Source organism: Sceloporus undulatus, chromosome 2 (assembly GCF_019175285.1).
Source record: "Sceloporus undulatus isolate JIND9_A2432 ecotype Alabama chromosome 2, SceUnd_v1.1, whole genome shotgun sequence".
Taxonomy (NCBI): Eukaryota; Metazoa; Chordata; class Lepidosauria; order Squamata; family Phrynosomatidae; genus Sceloporus; species Sceloporus undulatus.
This window is the reverse complement of record NC_056523.1, coordinates 221,115,856-221,137,848: the sequence shown is the minus strand read 5'-3', so window position 1 is coordinate 221,137,848 and position 21,993 is coordinate 221,115,856. Positions and strand designations below refer to the sequence as shown.

At 46.0% G+C, this 21,993-nt stretch overlaps 1 protein-coding gene and 1 non-coding gene across 3 annotated transcripts in view; both read right to left on the bottom strand.

The window, feature by feature from the left end:
- Positions 1-308: 308 nt before the first annotated feature.
- The window catches only part of HOPX (HOP homeobox), a 28,004-nt gene continuing 6,319 nt past the window's right edge, over positions 309-21,993 (bottom strand). For both annotated transcript variants that reach the window (XM_042455775.1, XM_042455774.1), the window contains exons 2-3: positions 12,984-13,154; positions 309-1,410 (exon numbers count right to left, since the gene is read on the bottom strand). In XM_042455775.1, the coding sequence (XP_042311709.1) occupies positions 1,333-1,410; positions 12,984-13,127 (222 nt within the window). In that variant the 5' untranslated portion in view covers positions 13,128-13,154 and the 3' untranslated portion in view covers positions 309-1,332. The remainder of the gene's footprint in view (positions 1,411-12,983; positions 13,155-21,993) is intronic.
- On the bottom strand, positions 9,398-9,479 carry TRNAS-UGA. Its single transcript has one exon. It is a non-coding gene; the product is annotated as a tRNA-Ser (tRNA).

The following is a 21,993-nucleotide window of genomic DNA, read 5'->3' as shown; positions in this document are numbered from 1 at the left end:
TCTTCCCTAATCTTGATACTATATTCCTATTGATATAGCCTTGAATAGCATTGGCTTTTTTAGCTGCTGCTTCACATGACTCAATAGAAAAGGTTACAGTGCTTGGTAATGTAGAAGTAAGAAAAGTCTGAAGATTCCATTACTGGTGGTTAGACTCCATCAAGGAAGCCATGGCCCCTGAATCTGAAAACCTGAGCAGGGCTGTTGATGACAGGATGACTTGATGATCTCTCATTCATAGTGTCGACATAGGTCAACAACTCAACAACAATAGATAGAACTGACAAATCAGAGGCATGCATATTAGGTTTTCACAAAACATCCATTTTTTATTAACGTGTTAGGGAATATTCTTGTTTCTAGGAAATACAGTCACTGTATAAGCATACACATATTATCATGTACTTATGTTGATGTTCAATGAACTGCAGGCATGTTCCAGTTCTTATAGCTAGCTTTGATATGCATACTTTGAGGCCATGGGTAAGTGGTACTCCAAGATCTTGATAATACAGTGTCAGTCCAACTAAGGCCAGGAATCTGAATAGGAAGGAGAGGAACCTGGCTGCCTTGGTGCACTCTGGATCCAATCATTACTGAATGCACTTGGCATGTTTGGGCAATGCAGTTGCCTGCATGGTGGTCTGAGTGCAAGGAACCTGCACAGGATGGGGCTCAGGGTGCTAGATGCTTTGCTGGCGAAGGGTGTAAAGAAGGATTTGTACATCTGGCTTGGAGTGGCTGTGGCACCATGTGAACTTCCTGTATGCACAGATTCAAGAAGATGAATGTGGGTGCAGACATATTGCAAGGTCACCTCCTGCAGGAGTGCCTGTTTGCACATATAGAAGGCCTCCACGTCTACAAACAAAACTAAATTGAGCCCCAATGTTTCATCTCCTATATTGTCAATGACTGCATTTGATTTGTGCATGTTGCTCTTCTGTGCTCTTGCACTGACGTTGTTTTTGAAGGTATGGTCAGAAGTACAGTATATAAGTACAGTATGTGTATATTTCTTCTGTTTGCTCATTTATATTAGTTTTACCAGGCATGAAAGGAAACGTCATTATCAACCACACCACCTCCATACCAGATTTTAGGTTTCTTTTTTGTACATTTTGTAAGATAATATCCTAACTTATAGATATGCTCTTGAATAATTAATTCTTCCCTACCCCCACACACACTAGAGGTATGTACATTTTAAATAAGGCCGCTGGTTAAATAACAGGAAGAGGATGAGTTCTGATAATAACGTGCCATTCCTCAGCACAAGAAATAATTGGGCAGTCAGTTTTCCCAGGACCATTTCTAGAAGGAAAGTTCCAGTCAATCTCTGACAGACCCGCTCTCTGAAGGGAGACCTTCTGATTTCCTCCATTCAGCCAGGCGCTTCTTGAACCATTTCTGAAAATGTGGAAAGACACATGCAGAAAAATTAAGTTGCTTGGCACAATACCTAGGCATAAAGATGTGATGATAATGATGTTGATGAAGATAAAAACTCCCCTAAGAGTTTTTATGCAAGTGTTTTAAGAGTTTTTATGAGAGTGCAGCATGAGCATTCAAATGAAGATGGGTCAAATGTGACATACAGCAGAATGAGGTGATAGACTATGGTTGGGTTAGTGGTGTCATTAGGGGCTGTTGGAGGTGTGGACCACACCAGGTGACACCTGGGCAGAGGGGTGACACCTGGTTGGGTCCTCCTCTCATGGTGATGGAGTGTGGTGCTGGTCCTTCTCTGCTGCCTGGGCTCTCTCTGTTGAGGGAGACAAGGCAGCAAAGAAGGCATGCGCATGCTCCCTCACCTTCCTTGGTGCCTTGGCTAGCTTGCCTGAGCTAGCTAAGGCATTGAGGAGAAAGGGGCGAGTACACAAATGGCTGGCTCTCCCACCTTCCCCAGTGCCTTGACTGGGAAGCTGTTGCAGCTGCCCTCCTTGCAACCACATTGGGTGACACCGACACTAGGAACATCACTGGTTGGGGTGCTGGAGCCCATGTACACACAAGACAGAGAGTGAGAGAGTATACAGTCCATAGCCACAGATTTTTTATCCATAGATTCAAATATCCAGAACCTGAAAATATTTTAAAAATATTTTAAAAATATATCCCTTGAAGCCAAGATGACGAAACTGAAGGTGTCATGGACACATCATGAGAAGGCATGAATCACTAGAAACGACAATAATACTAGGAAAGGTGGAGGGCAGTAGAAAGGGGGGAAGGCCACATGCTAGATGGCAAGACTCAATTAGAGAGGTCATGGGCATTAAACTAAAAGTCTTAAGCAGAGCAGTGGAGGAGAGAGGGTCTTGAAGATGTCTCATCTACAGGGTCTCAACTCAACAGTAATTTAACAACGAACATGCAAGGGAAGTGGGAAGGGGCTATGATGGCAGCCATTTCTTCCTCCCTTCCCCATCCTGCTCCCTCCATCTGTCCTGGGGACTTGTGCACAACCCAAAGTCCCTCCTCTTGCTCACCCATCCCAATTCCTTCCCCGCTCCTGCCCACATGAGAAAGTGAGCAAAGGAAGATGCTTGCAGCCAGCCCAACCACCCTGTCAATTTGGTTCCCTCCCAGCAACCAAAGAGGTGACCACTGACTTCACCAGTGTTAACAAAGTTGTTATTAGAAATATAGTATAGCAGCAGCCCTTGCACCCCTAACCTGCTTGAATGTGGAGGGACAACTGTATTTAATAAAATGGAATCAAATAATGAATTTTACTCCAGTCAACAAGACTAGGTTGGCAACTGTCAGCCAGAGGACCTTTTTTCAGCCGCCCCAAGACTGTGGAATGACCTGCCGGAAGAGATTCAACAGCTGAATACACTGTCTGAATTTAAAACAGCACTGAAGACCAACCTCTTCTGGCAGGCTTAGCCAGATGATTTTTAAATTGTGAATTTTAAATTATGAATTTTAAATGGAAACTGTTTTAATATGTAAACATTATCTTTATCCTTTTAAAGTGATGTGTGTTTTAACTGATGCATTTTAACTGATGTTGTTCATCTGTTAATTGTTGTTGTTCCCCACCTCGAGGTAGGTAAGAAACAACAACAACAACAGGCAATAATCACATGTATAGCAATAACATGTATAGAAGGCATCTGTTGTACTAGTTTGTTATTGCATATATTGTATTGTTTAATCCATAATGTTGTTATTCTTATCAATATATCATTTTCAATTTATTAGACTTGTCACACTTTGTCCACCTCTGCAGTCTGGTGCTTTCAGCACTTTTGTAACTGTTATCATTTTGTACTGCAGCTAACCCTTTCTTCCATACCTCATTTCATTCTTACATCAGTCCTGCTTAAATCTACTGCTCTTGAGGAGTGGAGTGTTGCAAACTACACACTGCATTCAACCCTGGTTGACCAGATGCTCTCCATTTCCAGGACATGCCCTATATTTCAGCATTCTGTCCAAAATGTCCTCCATTTTGAGCATGACTAAGAAGCATGAATTTACATTTCCAGTATTAGTGTTTTTAGTTTTTATGTTGGAATGTTCTTCATGTTTCTTGAATGTCCTACATTTTGCAATGCCTTGTCCTCCTTGATGGTTATGACATCTGGTCACCCTGATTCAATACAGGTTAAACCTGCTGCAGATTGAAGCTTTGCTCTGGTGGCACAACTAACTACAATTCCCAGAATTTCATAGCCTGGAGCCAAGGCAGTTAGAGGTGCCAAACTGGTACATTAGTACTTACTTGAGATACGTCCCTTTCCAGCAGAGAAGGTCCGAGCATCCTGATGTTGGGTAGCTCCGCCTGCAAAGGCTCCTGTAGGCAGGACACAAATTTAAAAACAGAGGCCAGGGGCCCGACCCCGCCTCCATAGGCGGAGCGACCCCCAGAAACCTCAGTCAGTGACCAGCCTAGCGACTGGTTAATTTTGAAAGGCCTTTGCTGACCAGACTTAGCGCCTCGAGAGTTAGTGGCTTGAAGCTCAGAGGAAAAGAAAGAAAAGAAAAGAAAAGCACCTGTGTCTCCCAACCCTGCCCCTTAAGCGTCTGCAGGTAGACAGGGTGGGAAGGATGCTCGGACCTTCTCTGCTGGAAAGGGACCTATCTCAGTTAAATACTAACGTACCATTTCCCAGCAGAGAAGGGGGCCGAGCATCCTGATGTTGGGATTTACAAAAGCTCTGCCCCAACTAGGGGTGGCCTGCTGACGCTTGGGTCGAGTCAGGGACTATTTGTTGGAGAACCCTGCGGCCAAAGGCCGCCTCAGCTGACTGAAAAATGTCGAGCTTGTAGTGTCTGACAAAAGTGGAAGGGGACTTCCATGTGGCAGCTCTGCAGATCTCAGCAAGGGGTGCGTTAGTGGAAAAAGCAGCCGAGGTAGATGCACTTCTGGTGGAGTGTGCCAAAATGCCGTCTGGTGGGGGTAAATTTAAGGCTTTGTAGCATGCGATGATGCAAAGTCTGATCCATCTTGAGAGCGTCGACGTTGATACTTTTTTGCCCTTGGATCTCGGGTGGAACGAGATGAAGAGAGCTTCTGACTTTCTGAAGACCGCTGTCCTCTTGAGGTAGATCTTTATGGCTCTGCACACGTCCAAGGTGTGCCAGGCCTTGTCTAGCTCTCGGGTCGGTCGAGGGCAGAAAGAGGGCAGGATGATGTTCTGAGAAGAGTGAAAGACCAAATTCACCTTGGGAATGAAGGTCGGATCTGGCCTCATCAAGACGGAGTCTGGTCTGATGATACAGAGCTCTTTTCTCACCGACAGTGCCCCGATCTCAGAAACTCTGCGGGCTGACGTGAGCACTGTAAGGATGAGCGTCTTAAAGGTGAGGAACTTGAGGGACGCCTCCCTCAGCGGTTCGAATGGTTGTATAGTCAGGGCCGAAAGAATCTTGTGGAGGTCCCAAGATGGGAATCGGTGTCTTGTCGGGGGCGCCCTATTGGAGACTCCCTTGAGTAGCCTTCTAATGTGAGGGTGGTGTGATAGCTTAGCGGCTTGGTTGTATGGCAGTATTGAAGTGATTGCCACCACCTGTCTCTTTATTGTGTTGGGTCGGAGACCCTGGCCGAAGCCGTCTTGAAGGAACTGAAAAGCGTAGCGACAGTGACTTGAATGAAGTCCTTCTTTTTTCGCTTACACCATCTCTTAAACGGTCTGAACGTGTATTCATACATCTTCATAGTGGAAGGGCGCCTCGATGCCAGAATGGACTCGACCACTTCGGAAGAGTAGCCGTAACTAGCTAGCATGTCCCTCTCAATTTCCAGGCGTGAAGCTGAAGCCAGGTGGGATCTGGGTGATGTATCTGGCCCTGGGACAGCAAGTCTGGTCTGGCTGGAAGAGGGAGGCTCTGGATTGACAGACTGAGAATCTCTGAGAACCAGGGGCGTCTCGGCCAAGCTGGAGCTATGAGGATGACCTCCGATCTGGTCCTGCGAATCTTGGGCAGAAGTCGCGACAGAAGTGGAACCGGTGGGAAGGCGTATAGGAGACCCTCTGGCCAATGGCAGTTTAGGGCGTCAAAGTTTTCTGCCCCCTCGGTTTTGAACCTTGAGAAGAACCTGGGGGTCTTGGCGTTGGAAGGAGACGCAAATAGGTCCAGGATCGGGCGACCCATTGACCTTATTATGGACTGGAACACCTTGGGGTGGAGGCTCCACTCTCCCTGGTCTATGTCGGTCTGACTTAGCCAATCTGCCTTGGTGTTGAGCTGACCCTGTAGGTGTTCGGCCTCTAGAGACAGAAGGTTGGCCTCCGCCCATGTCAGTAGAGCCTGGGCTTCTTTCATTAGGGACCGCGATCTTGTACCGCCCTGGCGGATGACGTGTGCCTTGGCGGTGATGTTGTCTGTCCGTATGAGGACTGCCTTGTGAAGAGTTGTCTGTCTGAAGGACCGGAGGGCTAGGCGGATCGTCCGTAGTTCTAGCCAATTGATGCTGTGTGACCGTTCTTCTGGGCCCCATCGTCCCTGGGCCAGGTGTGGGCCGCAATGTGCTCCCCAGCCCCGAAGGCTGGCATCTGTGGTGATCTGGACTTTTTCGGTCACCCAAATGGGTCGACCTCTGGAGACTGTTTGGGAGATCCACCACCTGAGGGACCGGCGCACACTGTTGGGAACTAATAGATTGTGGTGTCTCTTTAGCGCAATGGCCCTTTGGTGTGGGAGGAGTAGCCACTGAAGGGGCCTGGCATGGAACCTCGCCCAGGGCAAGCACTCGATCGCCGCGATCATTAGGCCCTGTAGGTGAGCGAGTAGTTGAAGGCTGGCTCGAGACAATCGTAGAACCTCCAGTGTTGCCCTCCGGATGGCCAGGATCTGGTCTGGGGGGAGACGGACTGTCCCTGACTGTGTGTCTATTTGGGCTCCCAGGTGGAGGATCTGTTGTTTGGGGTGAATGGAACTCTTTTCCATGTTGATCAGAAAGCTGTGGTCCTCCAAGGACTTGAGTATGGTGGTGGTGTCTCGAATGGCTTGAGTCTTTGATGGTGCCCTGATCAGGAGGTCGTCCAGATAAGGGTGAACATGGAGGCATCGAGTCCTCCAATGGGCGACTAGGGCCACCATGATCTTGGTGAATATCCTGGGTGCTGACGAGAGCCCAAAGGAGAGGGCCCTGTATTGGAAATGGTGTTTGCCATATCTGAAGCGGAGGAAGCACCGGGAGGATGGATGAATCAAAATATGCAAATAAGCATCCTGGAGGTCTAGCGAGGAGAGAAAGTCTTTGGGGTGAAGGCTGTCCAGGATGGTTTTGAGGGTCTCCATCCTGAATTTTTTCTTGCGGACAAAGCGGTTGACTGCTCGCAGGTTTAGGATGGCCCTCCAAGTTCCGTTTTTCTTCGGCACCAGGAAAAAGGTGGAGTAACAGCCTTGTCCTTTTTGGTCATCTGGCACCGGTTTGATGGCTTGAATGGCAAGTAGGCGTTCGATGGCTTCCAGCAGGAGGTGATGTTTGTCGGGGTCGCTGGACTTGGGAGAGGGTACGAACATGTTGCGGGGAGTGCGATGAAACTCTATCCTGTATCCCCTGCGAATGGTGTCGAGGACCCACTTGTCTGCCATGGATCCCTCCCAAATCCTTGCGAATCCTTGGAGTCGGCCTCCTACTGGAGGGACCCCGTCATGACTGTTGACTCTTTTGGGATGATTTGGAGCTTCCTCCCGTCTTGGGTGAGAAGGGGGGGCAGTTTCGCTTGTTAAACTTGGTTTCACCCCATCTAGACTTGTTGGACCTGGACTCTCTGCCTTGGGATCGAGAAGGAGAGAAGGGCCGGGAGGATCGAAAGGAAGATCTGTTTTTGAACTGCCTCTTGTCATCTCTCTTTTTTGACGAGGGCAAGGCTTTCTTTTTGTCCTTGCCCTCTACCAGCACTGGGTCGAGGGACTCCCCAAACAGTTTAGTTCCCAAGAAAGGGGTAAAGGTCAAGTTTTGTTTAGACCTAGTGTCTACCTGCCAATTTTTGAGCCATAACTGACGTCTGACTGCTATTGCTGCCGCCTGAGCCCTGACACACTGTTGGACACTGTCAAGGGTGCCATCAGCCCCGAGAGCCAATGACTTTGTGATCTTATTGATCGTTTGTCTGACTTTGGTGTCTGCGTGGGGCAGCAGCTCCAGCAGCTCTCTGGACCACTGCAAGGATGCGCGCATCACTAGAGAGACAGTGGTGGCTGCCCTGATAGCTATGGAAGTTGCTTCGTGCACCTTTTTGAGTGCTCCCTCGGCCCTCCTGTCCTCTGGGTTTCTAAGGGTGTCCTCACCATCCCTGGTGAAAACGGCCGAAGAAACAAGGGCAGACACCGGGGCATCCACTAGGGGGACCTTGAGACTATCCATGACTCCCTGTTGAAAGATGTAATGTTTTCGAGTCGCACTGTGGTTGGGCCTAGATGCCGCAGGTGCCCTCCATTCGTCCCTCACAATCTGCATGATGTTGTAGGGGCATGGAAGTTCCTGAACTGTGGGGGCTGTGACAGGAAAAAGCTCCTCTCCAACCCTGGGGAGGTCAGAGTCCAGAACAGGGACGGTATTGGGGGGCAGGGCAATGCCCAGGGTTTTGGTTGTCTTTTTTATCAATGTTGGATAGTCCTCCGGCTTGAGGAGTCGAGAGGACATGGGGGTGTCCCTGGGCGTATCTCCCTTGTCATGGGAGAGCTCTCCATCCACGGATTCAGAGACAGCAGAATCTAGGCTGGCCGGAGGACCCTCCTCCTCCGAGGAGTGGGGTGAGGGGGAGCGTGGTCGTTTGTTGGACTCTCTGGCATATCTGGCCCTCTTGGCTGGGGGGTGATAGGCCTGCGATGTATCTGAGTCTGGGTTTGACTGCGAACCCCGGCTCTCCCTCCCTCCGGACCTAGCGGTGGAGTGGGCTTGGGCCCGGGGGTCTAAGTGTCTCTGATCGCGGGGGCCGTCCGATGGTGTGGACTCTCGTGGGAAGTCACGTGAGGCGGCACTAGTGGAGGAGCGGTGCGAGGGCTCACTGTTAGGGGAGAGGATGGGCTTGGGCCTAACCCGCTCGGCAGCCTCCCGGCCTGACTCGCCAAGATGGCGGCCCCCATGGGTCTCCGCATGGTCTCGTGACCCCACTTCCGGGTCGCCCCCATGGTGGCCGCCACCTCGGGCCGCATGGCCAAGATGGCGGCCCCCATCTCGGCCCACGCGGCCAAGATGACCACCCCCCTGGGTGACCTCGCAGTCACTGGCGCCAGCCGGGGGCCAGGGGTTGGGTCCCCCCAACCCAAACCACCCCTGGTGGGGGATAGGGCCCCAGGGAAACCCCCATTGGGAGGCGAAAAGCCGTTCTGCCCGCCTGTGGGTTCGGCCGCTGGGCCTCTGGCCGTGGAGGGGGCCTGGAGGCAGGGACCCGACCATCCCAGGAAGGGGGGGAAGAGTGGAGAGAGAAAGGGGACTGTCCCCCAGCCCTGCGCCCTGTTGGGCTGGCCCCGCGGGCTGCCGCCAACGCCCTCCCTCTGGGGAGCCCAAGAGGGGCCTGGGATCTCAGGCTCCCTGGGGAAACCCCAGGGGGTACCCTCTGGCCGGCGGGGTTTGCTTACCTCCTCCCGTCGTGTCCGTCGCGTCGGCGACAAGGGCTCTCCAGTCTCCAACCCTGACCGGGTCGGTCGTGAGGCCCTGGGCTCTGCAGCGGGCTGTGAGGGATCTCCCTCCGCCCGGTGCGGCCCCGCTTCCACTCCCTGCTCTTTGCCAGTGGGGGGTGCCTCTGGGCGCACTTCCGGCAAAGCCGGGGCTTGCCCGGGCCAAGTGGAAGCCAGCTCGCCCGCTGGCCTGGCCTCTTCCTCGCCAGCCATGGGGGGGGGGGGGAAGGAGGGAGTGGAAAAGGGAAAGAGAGCGAGGAGAGAGAGAGAAAACTTTTTTTTTTTAAAGGAAGGAACAAGATTAGATTTGCGCTGTGAGCAGGATCTGAACCTGCGCAGGGAAACCCTATTGGATTTCAAGTCCAACGCCTTAACCACTCGGCCATCACAGCCACCTTAGAAAGAGGAAAGGTAGGGTTCAAGCCAGGCCAAGTCTGGGGAGCCGAGTAGGTTTTTTAGGATCCAAAGTGAGATGCGTCCTACCAGGAGCTAAGGCAGGAAGAAGACGGAGGTTTCCGGGGGTCGCTCCGCCTATGGAGGCTGGGTCAGGCCCCTGGCCTCTGTTTTTAAATTTGTGTCCTGCCTACAGGAGCCTTTGCAGGCGGAGCTACCCAACATCAGGATGCTCGGCCCCCTTATCTGCTGGGAAATGGATTATTTCTGCAGTGCAGATACAGCCTATGTTACCCACATACTTTTAAAAGCCTCCTTAAAACTGACCGTTCTCCTTCCTTAGCAAAAGCTGTAGAGGGAATGAGGGGATGATCCAACACAGGACTACAGTGCATGGAAAACAGGGGGTTGAACCTTCCTCCCCACCATGTTCTGTTATCAAAAAATCATTTCCCCACCCAAGAAGCTGTGACTTTCTGCAAAAAAGAAAGAAAAAGCCTTGTCAAAAGCAGAGGACAAGATTGCTAAATAATTATGAACTTGGTGTCCAGCAAGACACTATTATTCTTGGAATATAAATAATCAGCTGACTACACAGCAGACAAAACAACAGCAGACACTGACTTAATATGGGGAAAGGAAAAACTAATCAAGAAAAGATCAGAACACCAGACTGGATTCTCAGCAAAAGGAAAGAAATGCAGACCATTTAAAAAATAGTAATCAGATATTCATTATTTTACATTAAGAATGTGGGGGTCATAATGAGCTTCACTCATAATGCTAAAAAGTGGAACTTGTTTTGCTTCTACTGACTGAAAAAGAGGACTCCGACTGCATCCGCACTGCAGAAATGATCCAGTTTGACACCACTTTAACTTCTATGGCTCAATGCTGTGAAATTCTGGCAACTGTAGCTTGTATCGCACCAAAGCGCTCTGAACAGAAAAGGCTAAATATCCCACAAAATTACAATTTCTGGAATTCCACAGCATGGAGCCGTGGCAGTTAAAATGGTGTCAAACTGGATTATTCCTGCAGTACAGATGCAGCCACAAAGGAAGATGATGGCTTCCTTGATAAAGAAGCCAAGTCATAAGCCTGGTTTGGTTGTAGAGATTACGTTCACCGCAAGAGTCAGTGTTTTAAATTTCCACTCACCTCCTGGCCAAATTATTTCCTTATTGCTTCGAATCCTGCCCATCACATAGAAGCCTCCCCACCCACACGCCCATCCATCACTGGTAATTGCAGCTGCCATAAGTAGTACAAAAACTCTCTACACAGTGGGCAGGATGGCTGAGGGCGAGAAAGCCACCACAGGGGGATCAAATCCTGTTAGACTGGCTCAGTGTCACACAGCTTCTCACTGCCCCAAACCGACTTTCTGAATCAGTGCTGAATGTGCAAACTGGCTCTGCTGAACCTGCGTTTGAGATCCAAACCTGACTGTAAGAGGGTGGGAATGGAATAGCCAAGGTTTAATTTTAAGACAACTGTTTGGCTGGAACATTACCCTTTGCCTGTCTTACCTTGCCTGGAGTGGTCAAGGTTTAATTTTAACATGACCATTTAGCTGGAAAGTCATCCTTTGCCTGCCTGTAATCACTCAAAAATCAGCAAACTGTAGTTGTTTCATATTCACAATCACTAGTCACAATTTTGACACTGTTGCCGCAATCGTAACTTGCTACCAAACCTGCTTTACCAAGCATCAGCTGCATGGGGATGTTAGCATACCCTACACCTTTTTCGCTGCATATGGGTTTTCATATTTAATATTATATTATGATATGATATTAATATTAAACATTGGGCATGTTTTGAGAGGTCACAATGACCTGTGAAAACTAGGAGATTACACGGGAAAGGAGTTGTGCAGACCTGAGGACATGCAGAGACCTAGATACTACTAAAATAAATGCTAAATGGGTTTGCTGATCATTCTGTCCTCCCTCCAGGCTCTTTGCATTTCCTCCTGCATTGGAGACAAAGCAAATCCCATCGCATAGCAATCAGAGACCATACCCTTCACCTCAACTCCTGATGTGTTCCTAGTCACCCTTCTTGCCCAACCATCAGGGAATGTCTCAGATATAACCAATGTTTTGTCATTCCACTGTTTTGGGTCCCGTTTGTCAATTCCATGGGGAAACCATAAAAACATTTGTTATACCATTTGGTAATATGAAGCACCATTCGAAGGCATGAAATTGGATATACATATCCATCCCAGCCCTCGCCACTTTATTCACTGATAGCGGATCTGTTTACAGACCATTTTGCTCTCTCTATGAAATCCTCAGATGCTGTCCATTTTCCATGCACCCCTCTTCAGGACTGGTAGTTATTGCCCCCTTCAGCTCCTGATTCCTTTCTATCTAACCTTCCACACCTGTCTTTTTAATAGCCTTGTATGGTTCTTAAGGTTGCATTGGTTTTTGTATGTTTGCATGCACCCACATACATTTATAAATAAAACCCTTCTATTGACTGAAACTGCTCTCTGCAGATCGTACTGGTGTACATAGGTGAAAAGATCCCAGAAGTTACCTTCCTCTTGCAGGCTTTCTTTTGAGCTTTAATTTCACCAGATTTTCCAAAGAAATGCTGATACTGCTGATAGGGACCCAAACATCCCTCCCCACCTTTTAGGTTAACAGGATAAAGGAGGTCCATTCTGCCAATGATCAGAGGTGTGGTTGAATGATGTTTCCATCAGGTTTGAGGGAGACAGGCCAGGGTAAGTTACATAGTTAAGTACTTAGTTAATGGTAAGCTGATACAAGATTCCATTCATGAATCCCAGCCTAGTTGTAACCTCAGAAATTAACCTGATATGGAAAGCAAAATGCCAAGAACACAGCCAGGGAGGTAATGCTACACATGAATAAATAATATATCTGACCTCATCCATTTACCTTGGCCCTGAGGTAATATGAGACAAAAATGTTCTTTGGGTGGAGTTTGATGGTCTGAATAGACACACACACATTGCTATTTGTGATTAAGGTTGCCATACTGAAAACTAGGGGAGGCTCCCATAACATTAATGGTTATGTAACAGACAGCATTTCAAAAGATGTTAATTGTCATTCATGTAGCAAGGTAACAAGCAACACCTACTGAAATGGTCATTTCTGCATAACTATTAAAGATTCAGGAACCCTCTCCATTTTTGTTTCCAGAGCCATTGTGGTCTAGTGCCTTGCGTGTTGGACTAGGATTCTGAAAACCAGGGCTGAAATACCCATTCGGCCATGGAAACCCAGTGATCTCATTGGGCAAGTCACATTTTCTCATCCTCAAAGGAAGACAAAGACAAACCCCTTCTGACCAAAAAGCACTACTGAATCTTTGCTACAACACAGTGCATGTCTGAATCAGTCCATTGTGATGAAAGACAAATGCATTTAATGTGAAGAAGATAGTAGGAGGCTGAACTCAACAGGAGGCATATATAAGCCCAATGAAGAGGTGTGTTTTGTAGGTTGGTTGCTTACCAGGGTCTCTTCCTCGGTCAGCCCTGCCTCAGCAGCAATAAGGCAGAGGGTAGCAGGGTCAGGGTGCTTGTTCACTTTGTTAAAGTTGTACTCCAGGATTTCCACCTGTTCCTCCGTGGGACTGTCAGTTGTTTCTGTGGACATCTTCTCTTTGGACAAGTTTGAAGGTGACTGTGAGATGCAGAGAATCAAATATAAGAGTCAGACTATGTGCCAAGTTCATTCACTATTCCTTTTGATTCAGCTAAACAAATATGTTTTTTAAACAAAAAAATCAATTTTTGTCAGTTTTTGGTGGTTTGGCAGTGTCAAAACTTCATCAGATGTCAACTGTAAAATGCTGGCCTTCAAGACATGCCAACATCCAGTATTCAAGCACAGTATAGCCCCCAATTCCCATGCATCAGCCAGGTCTGTCGCAGATGATCTGCATTTCTCATTTCTCAGCTGGTCTTAAAGAATCTCAATTTCACCCTCTTCTTGGCTGTCATCTGCCTGCAGCCTGCAAATTTACTTCAAAGCTGCTATGGTGGAGAACTTTGTACTAAATTAGCTCAACAGGAGAGAGGAGATGGAGTCTTGCTCTTCCCAGTAGGTCCGGACAAGAGTAACAGAAAGAGGTGTTTGAGATGCTCTGAGGTTTGTCCTCCTTCAGCAGACTGTGTGACCTCAATAGCATCTTTCAGAAAACACAGTAATACTGCACAGAAGCATTCCTGATTTGAAAATATTTTCCCTCTCTCATGCAATTCTGTTTTTGAGATTTGCATAAACCTTATATTTTAGGAGTCATTCAAATGTCATTTTTTTTAGTGTGGTGATGCAAATCATCCCACTCATGCATTCTGGGTTTGTTATTCACACTATGGAACTGCATTGATGTGTATTTCTGCAAATTCAGTTGGTCACATGATGTGCAAGCATTCAAATAAAGATGGAGTCAACTATGCAAATGCATTCAGAACCCTTTTTGGATATGCAGCATTTTATACTGGGTCTATTTGAGTCTATTCGCATCGGTTATTCACACTACTGACAATGTGGATCTTTTTTAAAATCTTGGGGGGGGGAACCTGCTATCTATTATCCCGGATTAAGTGGGTTTTTGGCCACATACACACAAACTTAATCGGGTGCATCCAAGATGGATGTGAATAATGGAGATTTATCCTGGATTGTAAAATGCTGGCCTTCAAGATTTAACCCAAATTCATTCTGGTTAATTTTCACAATGTTATAATCCATAAGATATGCAAATGACACCATACTTCTTGTCTTTCCTCCTAAGCCCACCCTTCAACACTCCTTTTCTGTCTCTGTGGACAACATTTCTATTCAACCAGTCCAGCAAGCCCGCAGTCTTGGTTTCATCTTTGACTCGTCTCTGTCGTGTATCCCTCAGATCCAGACCACAGCCAAGGCTTGTTGATTCTTTTTATACAATATTGCCAAAATCTGACCATATCTCTCTGCCTCTTCTGCCAAGATCCTGGTCCATGCCCTAGTGATCTCACGACTCGATTACTGCAACATCCTCCTGGCCGGGCTTCCTCTTTCTCACCTCCATCCTTTAATTTCTGTCCAGCATTCAGCTGCACACATTATCACATCCGCCCACCGCTCTGACCACATCTCTCCTGTGTTGGCATCCCTTCACTGGCTCCCCCTCCCTTTCCGCATTCAGTATAAGCTCCTGCTGTCGACATTCAAAGCCCTCCATGGACTGGCCCCTCCTTACTTATCAGACCTTATTTCTCCTCACCTTCCCACCAGGGCCCTCCGTTCTGGTAGTCAAGGTCTGCTGTCTCAGCCCAGGATTTCCTCTGCCCCATCTCAGATTCGCCCCTTTTCACTTGCTGCCCCTCACTCCTGAAACCTCCTTCCCCCGCGAGCAAGAGCCATCACTTCCTTAACCAGTTTCAAAACAGAGCTGAAGACCATCCTGTTCAGAGAAGCGTTCCCAGGCATTGCATAATTGTCACTTGCTATTTGATGTTCTTTTGTTGTCTGTTTTATTGAATCATTTCCTGTATTGCTATGTATTTTATATGTATTATCTTACTAGACAGGCCCCATCCCCACCACCCCTCCCTTCTCCTTCTGTGTCGTGTCTTTTTAGATTGTAAGCCTGAGGGCAGGGAACCATCCAATTAATAAGATTGTATGTACAGCGCTGTGTAAATTTACGGCGCTTTATAAATAAAGGTTAATAATAATAATAATAATAATAATAATAATAATAATAATAATACTTCTCGTTGAAAACATCACAGACCTAAAGCAACCACTAAGGAAGGTCAAGGAAGAAACTGCAAAGGGAGGCTTACTCCTGAATGTAAACATAATGACCTCAGGGAATCTATAGAAATTCAACCTTGACAATGAGGAAATAGAAAAAGTAGGATATTAAAAGATTGGAATCTTCTACATATAATCATTTCAAGCTCAATATGTACTAATATAGTTTGGAAGTAAAATAGGTGCTAAAATATATGTCCACTAATAATCTCTTCTCTTACTTCTTCTCCCCCTGTTCAGTTTCTCATTCCCTCTATTAAGATGCAATTGTAGATGAATGACACAGGTATGTATTACTGTATGGATACTGCTGCATATCAACAATACAGGGAAAGGAAGAAAAACTTTTTCAAAGTTAATAGCAAAGAACAAAGCTGAAAATAAAATAAAATAAAATAAATCGATTACATTTCCTGTCTCCAGATCCATATAAAACACTGGATACAATGCTGTGTGGCAATATTTAAGCCTTCACAGAGAGTGTGGCAGGAAAAAAAACAAAACCCTATGGCAGCCTTTTATACCATTGAAAAGTCATTTATTTCCAATACATTCACGGCTTGCAAATCTTTTTTTTTTTAAAAAAAGAATTCTAGAAAGCATACTTGGGCTGCATCCACACTGCAGAAATAATCCGGTTGACACCGCTTTAACTGCCATGGCTCAATGTTATGGAATTCTGGGAACAGTACATTGTTCCGCTCTTATCCATTGAGGCACACTAAGGCCAAGATCTCACATCAGGTTTGCACAGAGCAAATCTCCACATGTGGAGGTACACAGATATTGTGCTACATTAATGTGCAACTAATAAGTAACTAAGTGCAGATGCATCCCAGTACCACATTCACAACTCCATTTCCATCAGGAGGCAGCAATGTTTGCATAATGCATGCACCAACAAAGTGAGGCATGCATAGGACACTAACAGAAATACAGCCTTTAAGTTGACCTCATGCTTTTGTTTGTAGGGATGTGGAAGGGCACTTTAGCTCTTCTAATTTGGCTGGCAGCAGAGGCTCGAATTCAATAAATTAGGACACGGTACCATTATGCATTCCATATATAGAACTTGAAAAAAATCAATAGCAAAGCCACTGCAGTAAACAACACCATAGGACTGCTATAGCACAATATTCTTGGCTAGAGCCAAAAGCAATTCAGCTGCTATGCATTTTGATCAGCAGTTCCAATTCCCAGGTATATTTTGAAGGTTTACTTTGGAGTAAATAAACATATACAGTGGACCCTTGGTACCCACTGGGGTTTGGTTCCAGGATGCCCCGTGGATACCAAATACATTGGCATAGTGAAATGGTATCCCTTATATAAAATGGCAAAATCAAAGTTTGCTTTTTGGAATTTATATATAGATGTGTGTGTATGTGTATGTTCAAGCCATGGATAATATACACAAACACACACACATATGATTAGGGATGGTTGATCCATAGATAAAAAAATCCATGGATATGGAGGGCCGCCTGTAGGACATTGCCTTATAGAGACGTGGGGTAAAATGTCTCCTCCTCTCAACCTACTGATGTTACAGTCCTCTCAACACAAATGGCAGCTTCTAACTGATTTACAGAAAGGAGGATTATGTGAGGAGTCTTGTCTTCATTGTTCCATCCCTGTAGTAGCTACAGTTTCCTTCTCCTCATCTCCCAACAACAAGACAGTAGAAGAATGTGCTCTAGTAATATAACTTCTGCATATTGCATAGGATGAAAAAGCTCATCGAGGCTCAAGCGGGAGATGCCTACCAGATAAGGACGAGAGACATTTGGTGAATGGGGGTGATCTGCTTCTTCCAGGACATGTTCAAACATACACATTTTTGCTTGAAGATGAATTAGAGAATCACATACAGTACTACATAAGTGAGTAAGAGAGGAACCAACCTACAGAGACTTGGCAGCAAATTAACAACTAGCAAAAGGTTCCCCATATGGCGGGAACTTGTATGGATATAGAATAGAATCACAGAGTTGGAATAGACACAAGGGCCTTTTATTCCAACCCCCTTCTGCCATGCAGGAATACACCATCAAAGCACCCCCGACAGATGGCCATCCAGCCTCTGTTTAATAACATGTGGCCATGAAGACAGTTTGTGAGTGGCAGGTTGTGGCTACTCACCCGTAGGTGTTCCTACTCTGTCTTTGGTCTTTCCATGAGGGCCTTCTTTGCCCTTCGATAGCTACAGACTGTTCTGAGATGAGGATGGGGATTGGTGTACTATAGCTGTCATGGTGATTCACGTCCCATTGGTACGGTATTGCTTCTCTAATGTAGGAACTTGAGGAGGGATGGAGGAAACAAGGTTGAGGAGGGCATCTCTCTACTGAGAGAAAGGTTACCAGTTCTCCCTATTCTATACATAACTTGTTTGCTCTCTCTCAGCTCTTTGGTGTCACTTTTCCCATTTCCACAACCAAAGCAGTTCAAGAAAATTGGCTGGGCATGCAGAAGCCCAGAATGTGATTACATTTAGCATCTGGTTATATTTAGCAATGCTATCTTTAGTTTCTTCAAGGCCACCATAAGGATTTGGCATGGTCAGGCAATTAACCAAGAACTGGCGGCTCAGAAAGACCTCGCCCCAACCTGACCAAACTCAGCACCTTCAAAACTCAGTGATTCTGCTATTCCTGCTGCTACCCAAGCTGGAGCATGGCACCGATGCTGCATACATATAGGATAATAATGATTAATACAGAAATGAATCTGGACAGCCCATATCCCATATAAGATCTCTATTCTACTGACCCTCACAGAATCAATGTGCATTGCTGCTGTTGCTGTGTGCCTTCAAGTCGTTCCCCACTTATGGCAACCCTAAGATGAACCTATCATGGGATTTTATTGGCAAGAGTTGTTCAGAGGAGATTTGCCATTGCCTTTCCTGAGGCTGAGAGCATGTGACTTAGTCAAGACCACCCAGTGGGTTGCTAGGAAGCATTTGAAATGGGACTGGGCAGCTAGAGAGGGGGGTGTTTAATCCTCCTTGTGCCTGATGGTTCTTCTCTGCAAATGCCCCCTTATCCAGTGATTTTGAAAAGCATCTCTGCCAACTGTGCCCCAAAGACAGAAAATCTATCTAGCATAAAAATGGCATTAGGTATTTCTCAGTGGAAAATAGGTGAGTGCAGGGATGGGGGTGGGGAGATCACCCACCTACTCATCTTCTACTTCCAGCTACTCATCCTCTCCTTTGAAGGTGTCTAGTCGGGCCCTTTGTAATTGTTTTTGTTGTTCTGTGTGCCTCCAAGTCATTTTTGACTTATGGTGACCATAAGGTAAAGCTATTGTGGGGTTTTCTTGACAGTTTTTTTTCCTTACCATTCTGCAAAGCTACCTATCCTGTCTTGGAAGAACAAGAGAAATGCTGGGATTAGTTTATTTTATTTTGGCTGCAGGTCCCACCAAGGCATACCTCCTCTGAAGAAACTTGCCAAGAAAACCCTGTGAAAGGTTCTCTTTAGGGTCACCACAAGCGGGAAACAACTTGAAAGCAAACAACAACAACGCACATGCACATGCACACGCACACACACACTCCCATCCAATATGGCTGCTGGACATTGGAACTGGGGGATTCTGAGTTTGTGGTCCAAAATGTAACTTTATCAGCAATGATATGTCTGCAGAAGGCCTCCTGGTAAGATCATTGTGGCTTTGATAAGAGTGGAAACAGGGAAATACACATACAATATGTCTGCACCATATACGGGCGCACTATACGTGGCTTCAAGCATATGCTGAAGCCGTGTGACTATTAAACAAATGATGCTGCACCACACCATGAACACACGCTCCATTGTTTGCAATGCGGTGTGAGATCCAGAACACATCCTCCATGTAAGGGAAAGTCCCACTGTACTGTATATACTCATGTATATGTCTAGAAATTTAGGTGAAAAAATTGACCCAAAAAACCCTGAGTTGACTTATCCACAAGTCAATGTAATTACAGTGCGTCCTCGCCTTACGCGGGGGATCCGTTCCGGATCCCTCCGCGTAAGGCGAATTCCGCCTATGCTCAAGCCCCATTGGAAACAATGGGGCTCGTGCGCGGCGGCGCAGTGGTGCAGGCGCTCGCAGGGCGCAATGGGCGCGCACGGCCATTCAATTGAATGGGACACGCCGCCCCTTCCGCCCCCGCGCACGCCGCGGCTTGAGCACATATGCGCCCGTATGGCGCGGGCGCACTGTACTGTATCTTAACTCTTATTTAAAACAAGGAACCATTCCCTAGTGAAAAGCAAAAGTATAATCTGTCCTGGAAGCACTGACCCTCTCCACTCTCATCCATCCAGCCTTGAGAGCAAGCACAAAGAGTTACACCTGCTGTGATTTTGTAAGTTCTTTGACATTGCTTTGCTTTCCTTCATCCTTTAGATCCTTTGCTATATGACCCTCAGTTCTACCTTCAATTTATCCACGTGTTATAGCAAAATCCACAATTTTGGCCCCAAAACTTGCCCTCAACTTATACATGAGGTCAACTTATAGTCAAGTATATACGGGAGCTCAAAACCAAAACTGAAATTATATTTGTCTTTGCATCTAACATCCAAACAGCTGATAAGAATTCAAAACTGAAAATAGTATTGATAGGGGAAGAATAATAGTCACACAGATCACAGCAGGCACAAAAGGTGGGCGGGAGCATTTAACTATTTGTCTTCTATGCAATCCTGAGCAATTTGGGAGGAAATCCTGTATTGTGAGATACCAAACTCTTCTTTTCGGATTCATAAAAGAAATTTTCTTCAGAATTTGAGCAGAGGAGGAAAAAGTGTTGCAATCTTCATTCACCACACCCCCTAAGTGATATCCCTTGCATTTTTAAACCTGTGTCTTAAATGCAAAGATGGTTAATGTCATTTAACCCTCAGTCACTATGCCTTAAAATAGGAAACCCATTTTAAGATGTGAAACCTAAAGTAAAAACATAGTTTCTGCTGTTGTTCTTTCTCCAATTGTGGCTGTCTCTTCCTTTTCTGTTCTCAAAATGTAGATTTATTTAATGTTTGCTACTCATGGCAATGAATGATGTTTAGTGATCTGCAAAGAGTCACTTGGTGACCTGGCATGCCTGAGGATAGAGCACTAGAGTACACTGGGCTCATTCACCCACAGTTGTTCTCAGATTGTTCTCTCCCCGTTTTGAATAGACACTTAATCCTAGTCCATCCACTCTTGCAGGGAACACAGCTTTGTTGCCCACACTTCTCTGTCAACACTGTGATCGGTCTGCTCCCTTTTGGCAGCCCTTGTGCCCCAAGGAGAGAATAGTTGTCCTGGTATACTAAGATCCTCTTGTCAGGAGTAGAACAGGTTTGGTTCTGCATATTAATTTGTTATATGGTGCCTGCCAAGCCAGTGGGTTCTTGGCAGAGTGTCGCATGGTGACCTCTTTAAACTAGAGATCTGTTTACCAGGGAAAGTGTGGATGGGAAACTGATGGAATACTGTAGTAAGGAAATCTACACTCTGGGGATACTGGGTTTCTCACCCAGCCAAGGGTTTTCTCCTCCTTGGCTCTGTCCTTTTTTCCCTTGCCGCCCCCTATTCCTGGAATCGCCTGCCTGTAAACTTGTGGGCTACTCCTTCTCTCACTGTTTTTAACTCCAAGTTGAAAACTTTTTTGTTTTCTAAAACTTTTGGAATCTCAGATTAATGTTCTATATTTTTACTAGAATTGATTATCTGTTTTATTCTGTATTTTGTGTTTATATGGGTAGCTTTTTTTTTTTTTGCATTGTAGTTTACTATTGTATTTTACTCTTGAAGTTATAGTATTGTATTTTAGTATTTTATATTACTGAAGGAGTTCTAAATGTTTTATTCTGTTGTAAAGTGGCATGTACACTGGTGGCAATGTATAAATAAATAAATAAATAAATAAGGAGAATGATACAGCTAAATTTTAAGTCTTTGGAGTGAATGATTCTGCTCTCATTTACTGTTCTTGTATTTTCTTACTCTTTTTCTTTATTTTCTTTTATACAGGAACCAGCGTGGTCTGAGTGTTAGATTAGGACACCAGGAGACTGGGGTTTGAATCCCTGCTGGATAATTTGAGTTAGTCACACTCTCTTAGCCTCAGAGGCAAAAGCAAACCTCTTCCAAATAGATCATGCCAAGAAACCCTCATGATAGGGTTGCTATAAATTGGAGTTAAACTTGAAGGCACACAACAACAACTTCGATAGAGTGGTAGTTCATCACCTTTGGATGCCCGAGGCAAAGAATAAGATGGCGCCATCCCAATTGCAATCACAAAAGCTGACTGGATTAGTAGCTATAGAATAAACAAACAGATGAATTTTATTTCAATAATGGTGGTGGCATAGTATTCTCTATTGCACCTGAGGGCAGGAGATTTGCTTAAGTCGATGATACAGTTTTGGCTGTGTGGAACACCCTGCTCTGTATGCTCTCACTTGCCAAGATGGGCTGCCTGGTGCAGCCACCTCACTCCAACTTATGGTAGAGTCCACTCTTCATTATTATGATTTGACCAACAAAATATAAGTAGCAATCACATACGCTACCAGCTGAGACCATTCAAATATATCACCAACGCAGTACAATCTATTCTGGACAATAGTAGCTGGTGGCAGGACTTTTGTTGCCTGCAGACAGCCTCCCAATCTCAAACAGAAGAACACATGGCATGGATAGGAAGATGTGTACTGTA